We start from the raw sequence: 16,516 nt of genomic DNA, 5'->3' as shown, positions 1-16,516 counted from the left end.
GGAAGAGAAAGAGGCAAATGATTCACAATAGAAAAAAACTAAACTCAGCAAAGACATGAGAAATGCACAGCATATTTCGCAACATATGAGGGAACAGACGGGAAACACACATCATCAAGCAGAAATAAAAATTTTCACAGCAGCGTCTTACCAAAAACATATCTCCCATTGTTTTCCCAGCATTTGTTAGGCTTTGGTCATTCATGTTAATTAAGCAATAGTTATCCGAGGAAAACTCCAGTCAAGGGAACACTGTGTTACCTTAAGACTTTAAGATACTGAGGCTAGAACCGGATTATGTGGAAACATCAGAATATTTCTCCATAGCCAGATTTGTCCTGAGAGGATTGGATTCTGATAAGAAATGTATTTTGTATCATCATTTCTTATTTTGCAAAGTGGCTTCAGAAGCCAGTGTTTGTGGTAGCCTCAGCCTCCTCTTCCATTGATAATCACATTAAAAATGCAGGCAATGTGCTCCGGTTCTCTTTGATCCCTACGAGGTGTTTACCTCAGCCGTTGCTCCACTAGCAGGTGGCGGGAAAACTGCTGAATGGGGCTCACTACAATCTTTACCATTCCGCTGCTTGCCCGTTCTAACAAGGCCCATAAACACAGTGGCTTTGTGTCTCTGTGGTACCTGAGTACCTTGCCTGGGAAAAACACATGTACATGGTATAGGCACCATGGGTGGCTGTCAAAATGACACTTTAAAAATGGGCTACACAGCGTCAGTTGCTGCATCCACCAACATTTACCCGGATCAGCAGTGCTGCATTTTTGATTCTGTTCACACCTTAATGGTCGGTCTGTGCGCATGTTGTTGGAACAACATATATAAATGGTACTCTTGCCAGGAAAAAAAAAAGAAGCCTGGTACCGAGCCCACAAATGCTGATATAGGGCCCTCAATGAACTGACAATTCATCCAGGGGTGGACGTGCCTTCACCCATTGTTTACCCTTCATCAATAGTTTGAAGTTGAGTTTTTAATGCAATGAAAGAGTATCCGGGCCATTATCAAGTATTCTGACATTTACGCCGACACTGACGAGTGTATCTAAGATCTATAGTCTGATCTATTATCTGCTCGCATATTGCTCACAGTCTCACGTCCGATGACCGCAGGGTACTACTGGGAGTGAACGTGTGTGCTTCCAGGTTATGATTGTGACAAACTTTATGTTTGTTTTCTTCACTCTGTTCTTTCTTTGAATCTCTCTCAACTGGGTGTGTTGGGCCCTGCAGCGCTGTGTTGCTGTCTGACAGAGAACTCGTTCAAAGTTATCAAAGGAAAGTGTATGAATAATTTGCATTCATGTCAGTACTGCACAGCTTTAGGTGGCCCACAAAAATACTACTCAACTGAACAGAAAGACACCAGTATTAGACTGGAGCAACAACGGCGCAGCATGGAGGGAACAACCCATCCACAGCGGTTAGGACATAAAAATTTTAGTTATCGGGGGTCCCACAAAACAGAAACCAGAAAATGGGCTGCCTGATACTCCAAACAGCCACAAAGAAGAATCACACACAACCCCAAAGACTGTGTCCTTTGTTGCTGTTTAGTTCTGTTATATCACACCAGTTTATCATCTACATACAGACAACTACAATCCCTACAGATGCAATCGTAAAAGCTGTAGCTTTTGTTCGGGTGTCATCATATCTGAATATGACACTGAACCAAGCATATTAGCAAGCAAAACCCTCCAGCCCACCCTGACCGCAGCAGGGTGGTTTTACTGTATTCGTTGGCAGAGGTTGCACTTCCCGTTGCACGCCTGCCCCATTTTAACGGAAGTAGATTTTAGGTGAGCTGAGCAGGTCTCAAGCAGCATTAATATTTGGCAGAGTGTTCCTTGCTGGTGAAAAACAAGGTGCTGCAGTCAGAGGTCAGTGACATTCACCGCCGAGCCACAGGCCTGGTTATTAGGTTGATTTCAAACTGTGCTAAATAAAAAAATACATTTGAAATGCATCTTACTCTTGTCTCAGAGGTTCCTGGATAACACTGATGTCTTGCTTTTAGTCGCATCCTTTGTGACACCTTCACTAAAGTTCCAACATTTACTTGCATCTAAATGGGGGAACGTATTGTCGCTTGTTTAGAAAAAGGTCTTTAGCTCTATCTCATTTGCCACTGCAGTGATCTTGTTTCCCCGCGGGGGCCATTAAAGTTTCATCTAGGCGAGAAATCATTTAATGCACAATGGAACAGAGAATGTCTTCTGTAACTCTTTGTGGGATTCACGCAGGATTCTTGAGTTTGAACTGTAGACAGGCGTACACACAGACATAGACGCACGTGTTAAGACACATCCCGGTCGTCCTGAGTAATAACACACCTCCTCTGAGTTCAGTGCATGTTCTCTTTACTTGTGACACTTTCTTCATCATCTGTGAAGGTGTTATGAGCAACACCACGACACCGAGTGCCTTTGCTATGATGTCCAGCCACTTAATGCCCCGTCCTTCGTGCCCCGCAGCCAAATACAAGCCAGATCAAGGATGACTGCTGCTCTTTCGAGTACCGCCGTCACCGTCGGTGGCGTGCTGCAATTCCCTCAATCTCATTGGAAATCAAGGCAGATGGTTCAATCCGTCCTCCTGCGACTGATAAGTGACCATCATCTGCTTTGTTGGTCACAAAATTCCTATCCAAATGTCCTCAGAAGTGCTGTAACTGATGGTTTGGGGCAGGCTGGAGCTTTCTTTACATTTATTTTTTCCAAAAACTCAGTTGAGCCACAGGTTATCCTAGATACAATCATCATGAGGTACCCAGTGTCTAAAAATAACCAGTTGATTTCCAAAATATCCTCTCTGAATTCACACACATACTGAAAACCTGAGAATAGATTTGTGCCCAGGCTTTAAAGCACCGGAGCCACTGAATTAGTCCAAAACAATTGAGGTGTTTGTCTGATTTGGCACTGACATGCTCTTCAGTTATAACTGACTCGGCAGTGGGACATAGTCATTGCCCTTTGACTTTATATGTTTTGAGAGGTTAAGAAAGTGGAAAAGCTTTGAATGTCCTTAATGAAGCCTCTCTCCTATAATCTGTTCTTTATCCAACCTCCAACAGATCATTTTCTGTACACTCACAAGTATTTGAGACATTGACATTTTAGTGCTGTTAGATTAAAAGAAATAATAACTACTGCAATGTTAAACATCAAGAACGATAAGCATTAACATCAACCATAGTCCCCAACGCATATCTCCACCATCAGATTTTTTTAGACCAACAATAATCCAGATATAAAATAATTCCAGTTCAAAAACTACATCTGATGCCCTCTGTGGTCCAGCAGTAATATTTGGTGGATGTAAACCTATAGATCTCTACTGGGTCCTTGTACAATTGCTGTTTTTTTTCGATTCAATTTTTGAGCGTATGGCCCCGTTTTTCACCGGTACACGGTGTCTATTGATAAATATGGCTGTGAGTGCTTTCCTTTTGACCTCTTCCTTTATTTCAGTTTAGCTGAAGCAATACATTGTGATGAGAATTCATTCAGTGCTTCCATTTCTTGGGAAAACTCACTGCTCGCGGGTCATATTCTACAAGACGACCTCGGAGAGGTGAGAGTAAAAAGGTCCGGTAATAGAGTGGCTGCTCCAGTCTGTAAGGTCACCAGTTTGACCCCAGTATGTAATTATGTGTAAGTTATCTCTCTTGATGAGTAAAGACGATGTGCTGTCCAAGTCAGGGTTTTTAAAAATGTCCCCTCTTTGTTTCCATAGTTCCTGTTCTTGAGTATGTAACAACTTGGGACTCCCCAGTTAGAGATGCTCTATTCCGCCGTCACGTTCCATTTCTCCTTGTTTATGTCTCAGATAGAGCCAGCAGAGGTAACAAGGTAAAACTGCTGACCGATGGATATTTGGGCTCCTCGCACACAAACGCGGGTGAAATGTGCATCCGCTGCGTTTGATAAAGGGACAGAAAAAGGTGCTGGAGGGCTGCTGTCAGCGTTTGAGCTCTGTGTTTATTGATGTTTGACAGACTGTCGCCACAATGGGACGGAAGTAAAAGTAAAATTTAAGTGAAGGAGAAAAGACAATCAGGCCAATTAAAACAAACCTTAAATGAATCTAAACTTCAGTTTACCCCCCTTTCAGGGGGCTTTTGTGGATTTGTTGTTCTGACGTCCAGGTTAAGAAACCTGAAACATGCTAAAAGAAAAAAAACAAAAGCATTTTTTTCTGCAATGCAAAGATCCATTTGGGGGGGAATGCTGTTTGCACAATAGTGACAATTTGTTTCTTGGTGTTCGACTGTAATTCTGAGTTTGAAATTGACTATTTATAATAGGTATTTAGTTTTATTCTCTATCCACCTGAAAACTGCTGTGTCATCAGTCAACATGTGTAATTTCTTTGCCAGGTAAATGTTCCATGTTTAGTGCCTTTTAAGTCACATAGAAAAAGCTTAAGAATTCGAAAGTGAAGGTAGTCCGACTATTTAAACGAAGAAATCGAGAACCCAAAGGGATATAAAAGGGGAACTCTGAGAGCTCAGCTGGGTAATATGTTAAATAAAGGGACATTAAGTGAATATTCAATGCACTCGTGAGTATTATAAAGACTAGCGCTGTATATGCTCTCATTGGATCACTTGCCTTTTAAGAATAAGTGTTCCTTGTAATCTAATTGGTCTAAATCGAAAGTAATATAAATACCCTGGTTAATTAAAAGGTCTCGGCCTAACCAGTCCAGCCAGTCAGGAAGATGGTTGTCCCCGAGTTGAAATTATAAGCTGATTAAGAGATCTGCTACGTGTATAATGAACTGTTGACTCTCATCACTGCGGTGCCATATGGATTATTCTTTACTGCTGTAATCCGTGCAGAGACTAGAATTTTTTTTTAAAAAAAGAACATTTTCCAGCTGTATTGTTGGGGGAGAGTACCTTTAGTGTCGTACAGCATGCTGTTTCAGTGTTGTTTTATGTAGTGCATGTGGTTCTGTGTGTGTGTGTGTGTGTGTGTGTGTGCACTCGCGACCATTCGGGCAATTAACATCAGGCTTGTCGGGCTTCTAAGTTTGATGGATACATCACATTACGGCTTCAGCGCTGTGTGTATGTGGGTGTTTGTGTGTGTGTGTGTCCACATGTGTGACACGGGAGGACAGAGTATTTCACGCTGGACTCTCACATCACCTGAGGTCAGCACTGTTACTGGCAAAGGAAGAGAAATATGTGTGTCTGTGTGTGTGTGCGTGTGTGTGTGTGGGAGTGATAAATTACACCATGCAGGAGCTGGGAAGAGCAGCTTTGACAGCATTTTCCACTAATATTCGAATTTGACTTGTAAAGATAAGGAAAAACCATACTTATTCTACTTATTAGAGGTCTGATTGTATTAAAAATATTTACTTTTATGCACTAAAACCTGTCTAATAACAAGAAGGTGTAATTAATGTGGTGACGGAGGATGCTTGCAAGCGCAAACGTAGGTAGGGACAAACCGGGACAACGTCAAATAGGCCGGGACAAACTCAAATATCGACCGAAGGAGTCTGACTGAACAAAGAGATCACGCATCAAACTTTGTCCCCACCGACACATCATCTTAATTCCAGCCCATCAGCCAGCAAAACGGGCCCCACTTTAACTCCCAGAGGGCTCCTGTGGTGGAGGAAAGGAGGGAGGAGTTGAGCGTCGATGATGGGAGCCACTATTTTAAAAGCACGCACGTCTGCCTTCATGTGTCCCACCGCTTTAACCCCGCTGACCTCTGTCTATATTCCACACTGATACGGTGTTTACTAACCGCGCAGCAGTGATGGAAAAGAGTGTTTCTGCTAATCAGGCGAGATCATGTTCTCATCCTGTTTCCATCGGGAAGATGACAAATTCAACCTGTCTACTAGCAGTAAAGAGGCAGGGAACTCTATCTTCCTGCCACGTTCTCTCCTTCAATATCCAATATGAAACACCAATGTCCCCACCAATGTTTTTATGTTTCAAATTTGCTCTGGGAAGAAATTGAATGAAGTATTGAATATACCGCCCTGACATCTTGGTGCGGTAAAGTGTTCCAGCTTGCGTAAATTAAAAGTGAAACTCTAATGTAGATATTTCAAAGAGGAAAACTCACCAGAGTGGGAAAAACAGCAGAAGTGTGATACATTCTAGATAGCGTTTTACATTTATCGGTGGCAGTGTCGCGCTTTCCAAATGTTGTCATGTAGCTTTACATTCGTCTCAGTGCGCACAATGACGGAAAAGTGCACAACAGCATCCTTAGCGTACCAAATTGAACCAAAGTGCTCTTTGAAAGCGCACCAGGAAACCATGGACTGATTAAATGCAGGCTAAGACATCACTGGTTTGTCCCACGAAGAGCTAAAGGAATAGCCATTGTTGGAATTCTATGTTACCAACTGAAAACCGATTGTGAAGTGTGGAATCTTCTCCTGCTGGCGCAATTGCTTCTTTGTTGTTGATCCCGTTATTACATTTCTGTCCTGCTGCTCCTGCTGAGTCGATATGAGTTTTGATTGATAAGGTCTGTTTGGATTTGGGGCGTCCTGGACAAGTGCTGTGCCTGTTATGGCCAATCGTGCTGTGCCGGGCTCTCTCTGGCAAGGATTCCACAGGAAAGCCACAGGCAGCCATTACAGATTCAGCAGAACTTCTACCCACGCAAAGGGCAATAACACAAAGTCCATCTGGTGTGAGGGGCGCTTTTAAGAGCAGCTTATTAGCAAAATTTGAATCTGTGTTTCCCTGTTGCAAATCCATTTGATGTGTCCTGAACTCCATTTCTAATTAATGTTGCTCGTTTTCATTGATTTTTCCATCGTTGTTTTACGTGTGCTTATATTATTTTATTTTGTGCTTACACGCCACATCTCTGAAAAAAGCACCTAGCAAATAAAAGTTTTATTTGACACACAGCTGGAAGGCGGCCAGTCGGGATTTAAAAATAAAAAGCGCCCAGTCAGTTTTACTGCTATTCTTCCGCCATCAATCACTGCGATGGGGTGTTTATGAACGCGGCGTGATTGACGATTAAAACTGCACAAACTTTAACAAGAATCTCGGAATCTGACACCCGCGTCGGACTCGCGGAGGCAGAAAGGACTGTGGAAGGGATGAGGGGGAGCGTTGATAAATCACATCCGCGTTATGAGTTTGGTGTCCGATTGGACTCTTAGAAAAGCGTATGCAAGTGTTGTAAGAGGTAATGACGCCATTATGAAGACAAAAATGACTGCGGATCGAGCAGGTTCTGTTCGATTGCCGATACTCAAGCAGTGTTCTGGCTCCAATCCAGCACACACTCAAACACACACAGAGACAGACACACATACACTCTATCCCCTTAAGACTCCTCTTCAATTTACTGCCAAAGCTGTCGCCGCAAAAAAAAGAAAATCTCTTTTTCTCCCCACCGCATCACAATGTGAAAAGCATCTGTCTGGCATCGCTCACCAAATCACAAAAGAAAGTTTGAGAAGGGCTGTCATTACTCTGTGGCTATTTAGACGCGATTCCTGCGGAGATGATGAAAAGGACGCCGGTTGAAGGAGCTCCCCAAGGACAGGCCTGAAAGGAAAACTGTCAGAGAAAAGGGGGGAAAAAAGGGAGGAAGCGTTGTTGTTGTCTGGCGATTGTGTCAGTGAGATTCCATTTACAAAGTTCTTTGTGTTGGCCAGATTACACAGATGAGCCACGCGGCATGTTGTGACAGCACAGCCAAAGCGGCACCAAACAGGGCAACTGATGCAAGGAAAAATCTACTCCAATCCTGCGACGACTGGAGATTACAGCTGGGTTTTATTGTCCCAGTAAAGCTCGCAGGGGTCTCGATCTGCTGTGGTGCTGAACTGTGTGACCGTGTCCAAAACTATCACCGTGGTTACTGTTGGCGGTGCGGCTCTCGATTGAAGCCCTGAAGAGTTTCTGGAGCCCACTGTCGTGCTGGAACCATCGGAATAGATGGAGGGGAAACTGCCACACATTTGGCGTCTTCAAATAATTTTCTGATACGAGGAAATGGGTCATTTTTGCCATAATGGAGCCTTTAATTAAGCCAGTAATTTATTTGATATTTTACATCGTTTTGGCCTCCTTTTAAAAAGCCTTCCTGTACGTCTTGTAACTCTCCTTTGTGTTTATTCCCATTTGTGCCTTATTATCAACTTCCCGATACCCATTCCCAGTCTCAGATTTCTGTTCTTTCAGAATTTCCTTCACCTCTGACATGATATTCATGTGCTTCTCACATTCCCTGGGCTTGTTTGGAGCTTCCCTATGTTGTTTGTTGACATGTTGTGCCTGGAGATCGTCTTCCAGCAACAAATCCACTAAGAAACTTTGAATTTGGAGTCGAATTTTTCATGCTGTCACATTCCCTTGTTGAGAAATTGAGAAACACTTATTAAAGTAATTTTGAGCTTTTGCTTTGTTGATGTTTTGCTTCTGTAAGCATCTCCATATGAATAGGAAAGAAAAATGTCACATTGAGGTGGGAATGCAGTGGCTCTCTGCCCCGTGTCAGAGGTGAAGCAATTAAGGGGGCCGCAAACCTAAACATAACAACCTGGCTGGTGCCAACTTCTAATTAACATGATTCCTCTTTCACTTCCATGAAGAAAAGGGCAGGTGAGGTCTTTTTTTTTTTTTGAAGGCCATTGAGGTATTTTCCAGTTTGTGTTGCTGAGTGTTGTTCTGATGTGTTGCTGATGAATTCCGCTGCTCTTGGTCTGACCTTGATGATTTGCTGTTAGTTCTCTCTCTGTATTGTGTGTTTCTTGCACACTTCCTGTTTTATTTTGAAAGTCTTATCTTCCCCCGATGTTTTGAGGGTTTTACTTCCCCTCAGCCCCCGAGTGGTTATGTGTTTCACCTGTGTATGACTGGTTTGTTCTTCGTTTGTGGGTTTTTGCCTGCCCCCTTCCTGTCTGTTGGTCATTTGAGTATCACCTCTAACTTCCTTTCAGATTTGCATTCTGACCATTGTTTCTTCGCCTGGCCATCGTCTGTTCCTAGCCAGCCTCCACGGGTTAATAGTGGCTTCCAATAACTACAGGGAACTTTTTAATACAAATCCTTTTTTTATCAACACGAGGTTTCTGTCAAAGTTCAGACTTGCAAGCACCAAACTTTCATGCTTATCTCTGTTCTGAAGAATTTTGAATATCCAGATTTACATGTGCCAAAAGTGGGTTTTGGCTATTTTGTTTTCTAATACGCGGAGTGATTAAATACAATATGTATTATAATTCCCTCTGTAGAAGGTCTCTGCTGCATAATGTCCAGAATCACATTTTCTTGCATCCAAACTTTCTCTTGGTTTGTATTTTTCTCCTCTATTCACCGTTACTCTCTCGTTTCCTTCTCAAATATGATGCCAGTAAGTGTGGTGCAGGTCAGGGATTCTTCTTCAAGCAAGTCAACTCGAATATTTTATTTGTGGATAAACCAAAATTGCAGATGGTTCCGTTCAAGAAACACTGCAAACTGAGTTTGCCCCGAAACAGGTTTGGTTATTAATTATTAAGCAAATTATAAGCAAATTATTGCTTCTATTAATGCATCAGTTGATATTAAAAGAGCTCTGAACCACAGGAAGGGGGAGGGGAGGCGAGAGAGAAGCAGAAGCAGAGGAGAAAAGACAAAGTGGGAGGCAAAAGGAGGTGATTTTTAAGATGTGCCACTAAGTGGAAATAAATGATTCATCGGCAGAAACAAAATGTCTGTCAGAATCAGGATGATTGTCTTGCTGGGTTATCCAGATTGTTGGTTTCTCAGTCCAGACTGCAAAAATCCTGGCTGTATCTGGCACCTCCAGGCCAACAGACACCTCTCCAAGTCTCCGAGGACGACAGAGAGAGGCTGACTCCGGCTGTTCCGACACCTTATTTAAATGACATGTAGACAGACACCCACTCAACCCGGTCAACCCTTCCTGACGCTTCTTCATCCCATCATCCAGCATCAGTGTTTCTCCAGGCCTGGGAAGCAGTCCCTTTTCTCTCAGTCCTTCGTCACATTTTATTTTTTACTGTCAACTGGTTGCAAATCTGTACTTTGCCGGTTTTAGACTCTGCCGTGTCTTACACAGGGAGCTCGACTAATTAATGAGAGCCTGGGGGGGTGAAGGACAAAAATCACAGCAGAATTTATTTCAGTATCTTTCCAAAGGCTGACAGATGATAGAGAGCTGCTTGTCAATGGGAGATAAAGGGCAATTTCTCCTTCAGCGCTATCGTTTTCAAAAGCATTATATTCACACTTCCTCTGCCACACTGTGACCCTTTGCTCAGTGGTATTCAACATTAAACAGTGACGTGTCAGTGATTGTTGGGTTGTTCACACGCCTTCAAAGCAGGTCCACACAGAGGCAAGAGGAAAGGTTGTAAAGATGTTCTGTGAAAGGGGCACAACGAAAAATCGCTATGGGATAAGAACTGCCCTGTCAACGTGTTGACAAATGCAGGGGAAGGAAGCAACTTCAGGGAGGCAATTTGAGTCATGTGTCTTCTCTTTGACAACATTCACCCATTTTATGCTTCTTCCACTGTCAGCCATTTGACGCTATTCAAACCCAATATTACGATGCAACACCTACAGTTACCACATAAAAAATGCATGCTTCTTACTTCTATTTTTATTGTTTCATGTTTCATTGTTGACTCACTTTGAATAAGAAATAAAAACAGTCCCTTTCCCCATCACCTGGGGCGAGCGCCGTTATGTTTTATTTAACTCCATCCCAGCCTTTATGACTCTTGCTGTCTCCTGGCCTCTAATTCCGCCTGTTTTCTCCGACACATCGGTATATAGTATTTTGCTCTTTCATGGTTTGCTCCGGCTTCCTTCCCTCAGGCATATTTAGCTGCCCCCCAGCCCCCAAAGACCTCTCTTAAGTCGTTCACTGAAACATTAGGCAGGATGTGGGAAGCTTTGCCAGCGGTTTGCAGAGGTCAAATTCACCCTCATTTGCATATATCCAATCACAGTGAAGTTCCTGGAGCCCCGAGGCAATATGGGATATTAAATGTATTTGTGCCGTGGCCCCTAGACGCAATGCTCAGAATGTCTGTGACGTAAAGGTGCACTCAGTTAGCATTTTACCCACAAACGCACCCCAGCGGTGAATTTGTTGCCGCTCTCGTTTGCTTACATGTTACGGCAAACTTCTTTAAGCATTTCTCAGGTTAACCGTCAAACGAACCGCCCTCTTACCGGAGTGAAGTTCATGACTTTGAGGATCCAGATTGTAAGAGCCAGGTTCACTATCATGGTGACGAGGAGAAGGAGGATGAAGAAGTACAGGCATCTCTTCCTCCAGCCGTAGATCCCCACTGCCGGGTAGACCTGGGCGCCGCACACCGACGCCCCCCGCTGGTGGAGCGTGTTGGGCTGCGCTGCGAGGATATACTGCTCTTGTGTCATCTGGAAGAAGGACAGAGTCCAAATGTGAGTAAGCCTGGCGGTTTTTAAATGTCTTATCGACAGATATCACAAACACACCATTCACTCCCATGCTCACACTTTGCAAGTCCATAAAAAACAAATATTGCAGGGAAAATAAGGGAAAACTTTTGGATTGCTTGGTCCTCAGGGACAGGAAAATGCATACGCACAAAGAAAACTGCGACAACATTAGCACGGAAGACCGAGGCTTGATGAAAAGGAGATGGAGGCAGAGTGTTGAAGCAGTCAGATAGAGTGGAACCCAGCGGTAAGAACAGAGCAGATAAGACAGCAGCGGAGGGCAGAGTCAATTAGCCGAGGCTCAGCCGCAGTCGTCGTCGGTAGTAAGAGGTATGGACACTGGCTGCAAGGCATCCCTATCTCCGTCCATCTCTGCCTCTCTCTCACTTGCTCTTTACCTCCCTCTCTCTCTCACACGCACAGACAATCATTCACTTCCTATCTCACTTCACCAGCTCGTTCCCTCCATCAGTCACTCTCACACACACATTACATCTTTATTTGCTGAGGCTGCATGACCTAAACACCTTACCCACTTGGGTTTTTTCAGCCTTAAAGGGCTTTTTCTTCATGCGCACATGGACACATGGAGACGCCGATGAGACGTAAAACAAAAACTGCTGACTACTGTTTGAAACAACAAAATGCTGAACCCATCCGTTAGGCTTTTGAATTTTCTCGCTTTTACATGTTGCAAGGAAATATGAACGCGAAAACTCAGAATTAACGTTATTACTAATGTAATATCATACTGCACAATCTAAAAAAAAGGTTGTGCAAAATGGTTCTTTGACCAGCCAGAATCTGCCATGGCCAAAACCGTCCCACCGGTGTGGCCAGTTCTGAAGTGGGGAGCTGTGTTCATATCTGCCACAGTGATGGGTTTTGTTTCAGCCACTGGGTGAGTGAACTGCCACAAAACGAAAGGAAAACCCACTAAATTCAGGCAAAAACTGCACCCCAGATGCAATAAGGAGCCAATGAACCAAAACCGCGGAGGCGTGCGGAGAAATACATTCGGGCCCATTAACTATGAAGAGTAAATTGAATCGAGTCTGTGCGCAACACAAAGTTACATTTAAACCGCGTAACATTTGCCTTAAAGCAGGAGAAGCCACAGCATTTAATAAAAGGTTTAAAGGCAGCGATGAAAGACACCATCATCTTTTAAAAAATAAAAATCTCTTAATGTCAGTTTGGTCCAACTGCGTTCATATTATTTTTTTTTTATACCTTAAAAGAAGCTGAACATGGGACGCACAGCAATGCTGAATGGAGGGGTTTAAAACCTGTCGAGTGGGTTGGTGACTGAACGATATTTTCTCTTTCATTAAAACGTCACAGCGTCACCGTGGGACAGGCCAAAGCTGCTGGGCATTTATTCTCTGTCGTCAGAATCCACAGAGAATCAATAGCAATGTGTTTGGAGCTCTGAGCTGATACGTTTGCTCCGTCTATCCTGGGATCTTCTGCACTGTCCCGGAATGCTAATCATTTTATTCCTGGAGGCTGTCACAACATAAATCAATGAAACACACACAGGTACGAGCTGAAACTTTAGTGTGATGAAGCGAATCAGTCAGGGCGCTGGTGTCTACCAATGAATGTGGTGGTTTTTTTGCTCCAATCTTCAGCCAGCTTGGAATAGATAAATGGCTGCCACCGAAATGTGTTGGCAGGTTTTTGAGACAATTAAATAAATAAATGAACAAACACACCAGCTCGTGGATTCATATGAATGCAGGCTGGCTTATCTTTTGGGAAAAGTCCACTCCCGCTTCTCTCTGCGCTCTCCATTACTTCATCTTTATCCCACCGTTCCCCCCAATAATTTCTCCATCTTTATAGCCGCTTCCGCTCGGCCTAATTCCGATCTAAATCACTCTCCTATCATCCCTGCTCCCTTCACTTCCAGTCTTGGTTCTTGACCATTGACTATTCTGTCCATCCGGCACCCTCACCCGCCCTTCCGGTGGGGTTCTTGGATTGAATCGACAACAGTCATCAGTCAATCCCGTGGTGCACTGAAGCCCCCAGGTTCCGTGCAGCCTGACCTTACATTATAACACTGTAATATCTTAACAGACATAAAAAGAGCAGCTGCGAGAGAGTCGTCACCATGGCTACCACTTCAGAACACTCTCAACAGTGCCTTAGAACATTTTAAATCAGATATATCTGTCTATCTATGGCTGCCACGATACATCAATAAATGACTTATTAATAAAAAATGTACCCATCCATTTTGAATCAGTTGACTTGGTTTGCCTCTGCAACAAAATAAGAAAAGTTGACAGTCAGATGTTGTCATGAATAGCTAACTATTTAGCTAGCTATATCTGAAAAAGAACACCAGAGAATGTTATGGTTTATGGTTTATGATTATTTTATAGTTAGTACAATAAGGCCAAATAAGTCGTATATAAGAGATGAAAATGCTTTTTTGTGCTAGTTCAAAATGCCAATAAAACCAGGAAGGGGATATGATTTAGAAGTTTAAAATTTCAAACTAAAATGACCCGGTTATATAGACAAACTACCAGGCAGCAATGTCGATTGGAGAAGCATGTGCAGGAGAAGTGTGATGTCACGTCAGATTCATGTTGACACAGTGGCACAAGGATGAGTGTGGGAGGAGACACGTGTGATGCAGGTCGAAGATAAATACACTGACAGATGGGTGGAAAAGTCTGAACTTGTCATAAAAGGTGGGTAGAGATCGATGTAAGGTTGGGGAGACGGCATAACAGTGGAATCTTTTTTTTCTGAGCTGTTTTAACGTGGCGAGAGAAGGCTGACGGCTGAAGCTGGAGACGCAGGTGAAGTTCCAATGATGATTCATGGAACTTCATACACAGAAGCACACAGACAGGCACCATCTTCCTATAGTCAATCAATACCTTCCCCCGCGACCTCAGAGTACCTTTCATCACCGCCACACTCTGCGCCCCCTTCTTCTAGCGCTTTTAAAGCTCATTTACAGGTGAATCATGACGATTATGAAGTCCGTTTTTGGTTTGTTTTCCCCACGAGATTCAGGGAAACTCAGAGACGGTGGAATCTATTATTTGGAGCAACTCTACAAATGTACTCATTAAAGTACAATAACAGCAGGGAGTATTAAGCAATCGGCCTGCAGTTTTAATGTGGAGGGATTTAATGTATGTGCAGGATACGGTAGATTGAACAGAAGGACTCGACAAAAGAGAAGAGGAAGGGAAAATGTGGTGGTGGTGGTGAGGGGGGTGATGAAATGACTTTCAGTACACGATTCCACAAATTACACTTCTTTAAAAGTGCTGCAGATGAAGACAGTCTGTTTTTTCTTCATTGTTATTACTAATGGCTGCCTGAAAAAGTGTTTATTATTCTTCTGTGCATTAGTGAGTGTAGTAACTTTTTATTCATAAAGCAGTTTCCAATAGGGTTAAAAACAACTGTGTCTGTATTTACATGCATGTATTGTGTGTGTGTGTGTGCGTGTGCGTGTGCGTGTGTGTGTGTGTGTGTGTGTGCGTGTGTGTGCGTGTGTGTGTGTGTGTGTGTGTGTGTGTGAGAGATAGATAAAACACTAAGCCAACAGAAGTGTGAGCGTTCCATGTTGGTGGTGTGCGGTTGGGTTGGAAAACCTGCAATCCCTCTCTGTCACTGTGGGCACTCAGGTGTTCAACCACTGAATGGATGTTGCACAAACACACACACACACGCAAATCCATGCAGACTCAAAACACACACACACACGGCTTTGAAAAATTCTAATTTGCAAGTACACAAAAGCATCCAGGAAAGCAAAACACAAACCCAAAGTGCATAGAGAATCACACTGGAGCTCCACGCACCAGTAAACACAGAGGAACATGGGTAAATAAACACCGGGCACATGCGCACACAAGGGCTACTCTCGTCTTTTAAATAGCAACTGTTAAGCAATGACACACAATGAAAATGCTGATTTACAGTAGGGGAATGCGTCGGTTTCAATGTGCCATTCCAAAGGTAATTCCTGATTTATCCGGAAGCTGGTCAAATTGTGCAGGCCTCTCGTTCCAACGGCGCCGTGTTTCTGGAGACGGTGGCGTCCCTCAGCCGCGTGTTTTCCTGTTTGTGCTGCAGGTTGTGACTACCATCTCTATTTATAGGCCCTTTCCAGCAAAAAGTTGTTCTCATTTGTCTCTGTCTGGATTCATCTCCAGCCAATAATGTCTTGGTTTTTCTTTTTTAAGACCCATGAGACTAATTAGTGGATGACGGAAACGGAGTGGGAGAATTACCGAGGCCATATTAGAACATGATGTATAACCATAAAAAAAAGACACATTCCAGTGTTCTACGTTGATTGGCAGCTTTGAGACGTCGCTCCTGGTCAGCAGAAAGGTTTTCACCACTATGTTAGGATCTGAAGCAGCAACAAATATGTTGTACAATAATACACAGGCTTCAAGTTGCTAAATATGTTTGAAAAATTGAGGGTTTTCAACAGCCGCCATCAGAGGTGAAAGTTTAGTGGACAACACATCCGGAGGTACAAAATATATTGTTTTACAGACACCGAACATGATCTTTAGAGGAGAAATAGAAAAGAGAGCATCAGGGTAGCTGTTCATAAAAGCAGGACAAAAAAGATCTGCTTGATATTTGAATGGAGGTATTGCCTTTTCCCAAACACTTCAAACCCTTCGAGGATTCCTGAGAAGTGTCTGTCACCTGTTTGTAACATCCATTAAAATGTTTGTCCTTTTGCAGCACTGAGACCTGCAGCCGACCTGCGTAGTGGTCCAACCTGTTCTGCCCCAGCAAGAAGGTTCTGTTTTTTTACCCTTTAATGAGTGACTCTATTGGCTAAAGCCGTAAATCCTTGACATTTATCTCACTTAGCTTTTAGTCATTTCCAAGAGACAGCGGACATCTGTCAAACGACAACATGTCATTTTGGATCATTGAGCTTTTTGTCAAGAACACATCAAAACTCTTACTCAGAAATTCTTTTTACAGGAAGTAAACTTGAGCAGGGAGGGTCCCTATGTGTCAGTCAGAGCACTGACATCTGAG

General features: G+C 43.3%; 1 protein-coding gene across 3 annotated transcripts in view; it reads right to left on the bottom strand.

The window, feature by feature from the left end:
• LOC101073851 (zeta-sarcoglycan) overlaps positions 1–16,516 on the bottom strand; it is a 182,081-nt gene that overhangs the window by 70,763 nt on the left and 94,802 nt on the right. For all 3 annotated transcript variants that reach the window (XM_029851179.1, XM_029851180.1, XM_029851178.1), the window contains exon 2: positions 11,216–11,425. In XM_029851179.1, coding sequence (XP_029707039.1) covers positions 11,216–11,425 — 210 coding nt within the window. The remainder of the gene's footprint in view (positions 1–11,215; positions 11,426–16,516) is intronic.

Source organism: Takifugu rubripes, chromosome 17 (assembly GCF_901000725.2).
Source record: "Takifugu rubripes chromosome 17, fTakRub1.2, whole genome shotgun sequence".
NCBI classification, from domain to species: domain Eukaryota; kingdom Metazoa; phylum Chordata; class Actinopteri; order Tetraodontiformes; family Tetraodontidae; genus Takifugu; species Takifugu rubripes.
The sequence above is the reverse complement of the archived record's forward strand: the minus strand, read 5'-3'. Positions and strand labels throughout refer to the sequence as shown.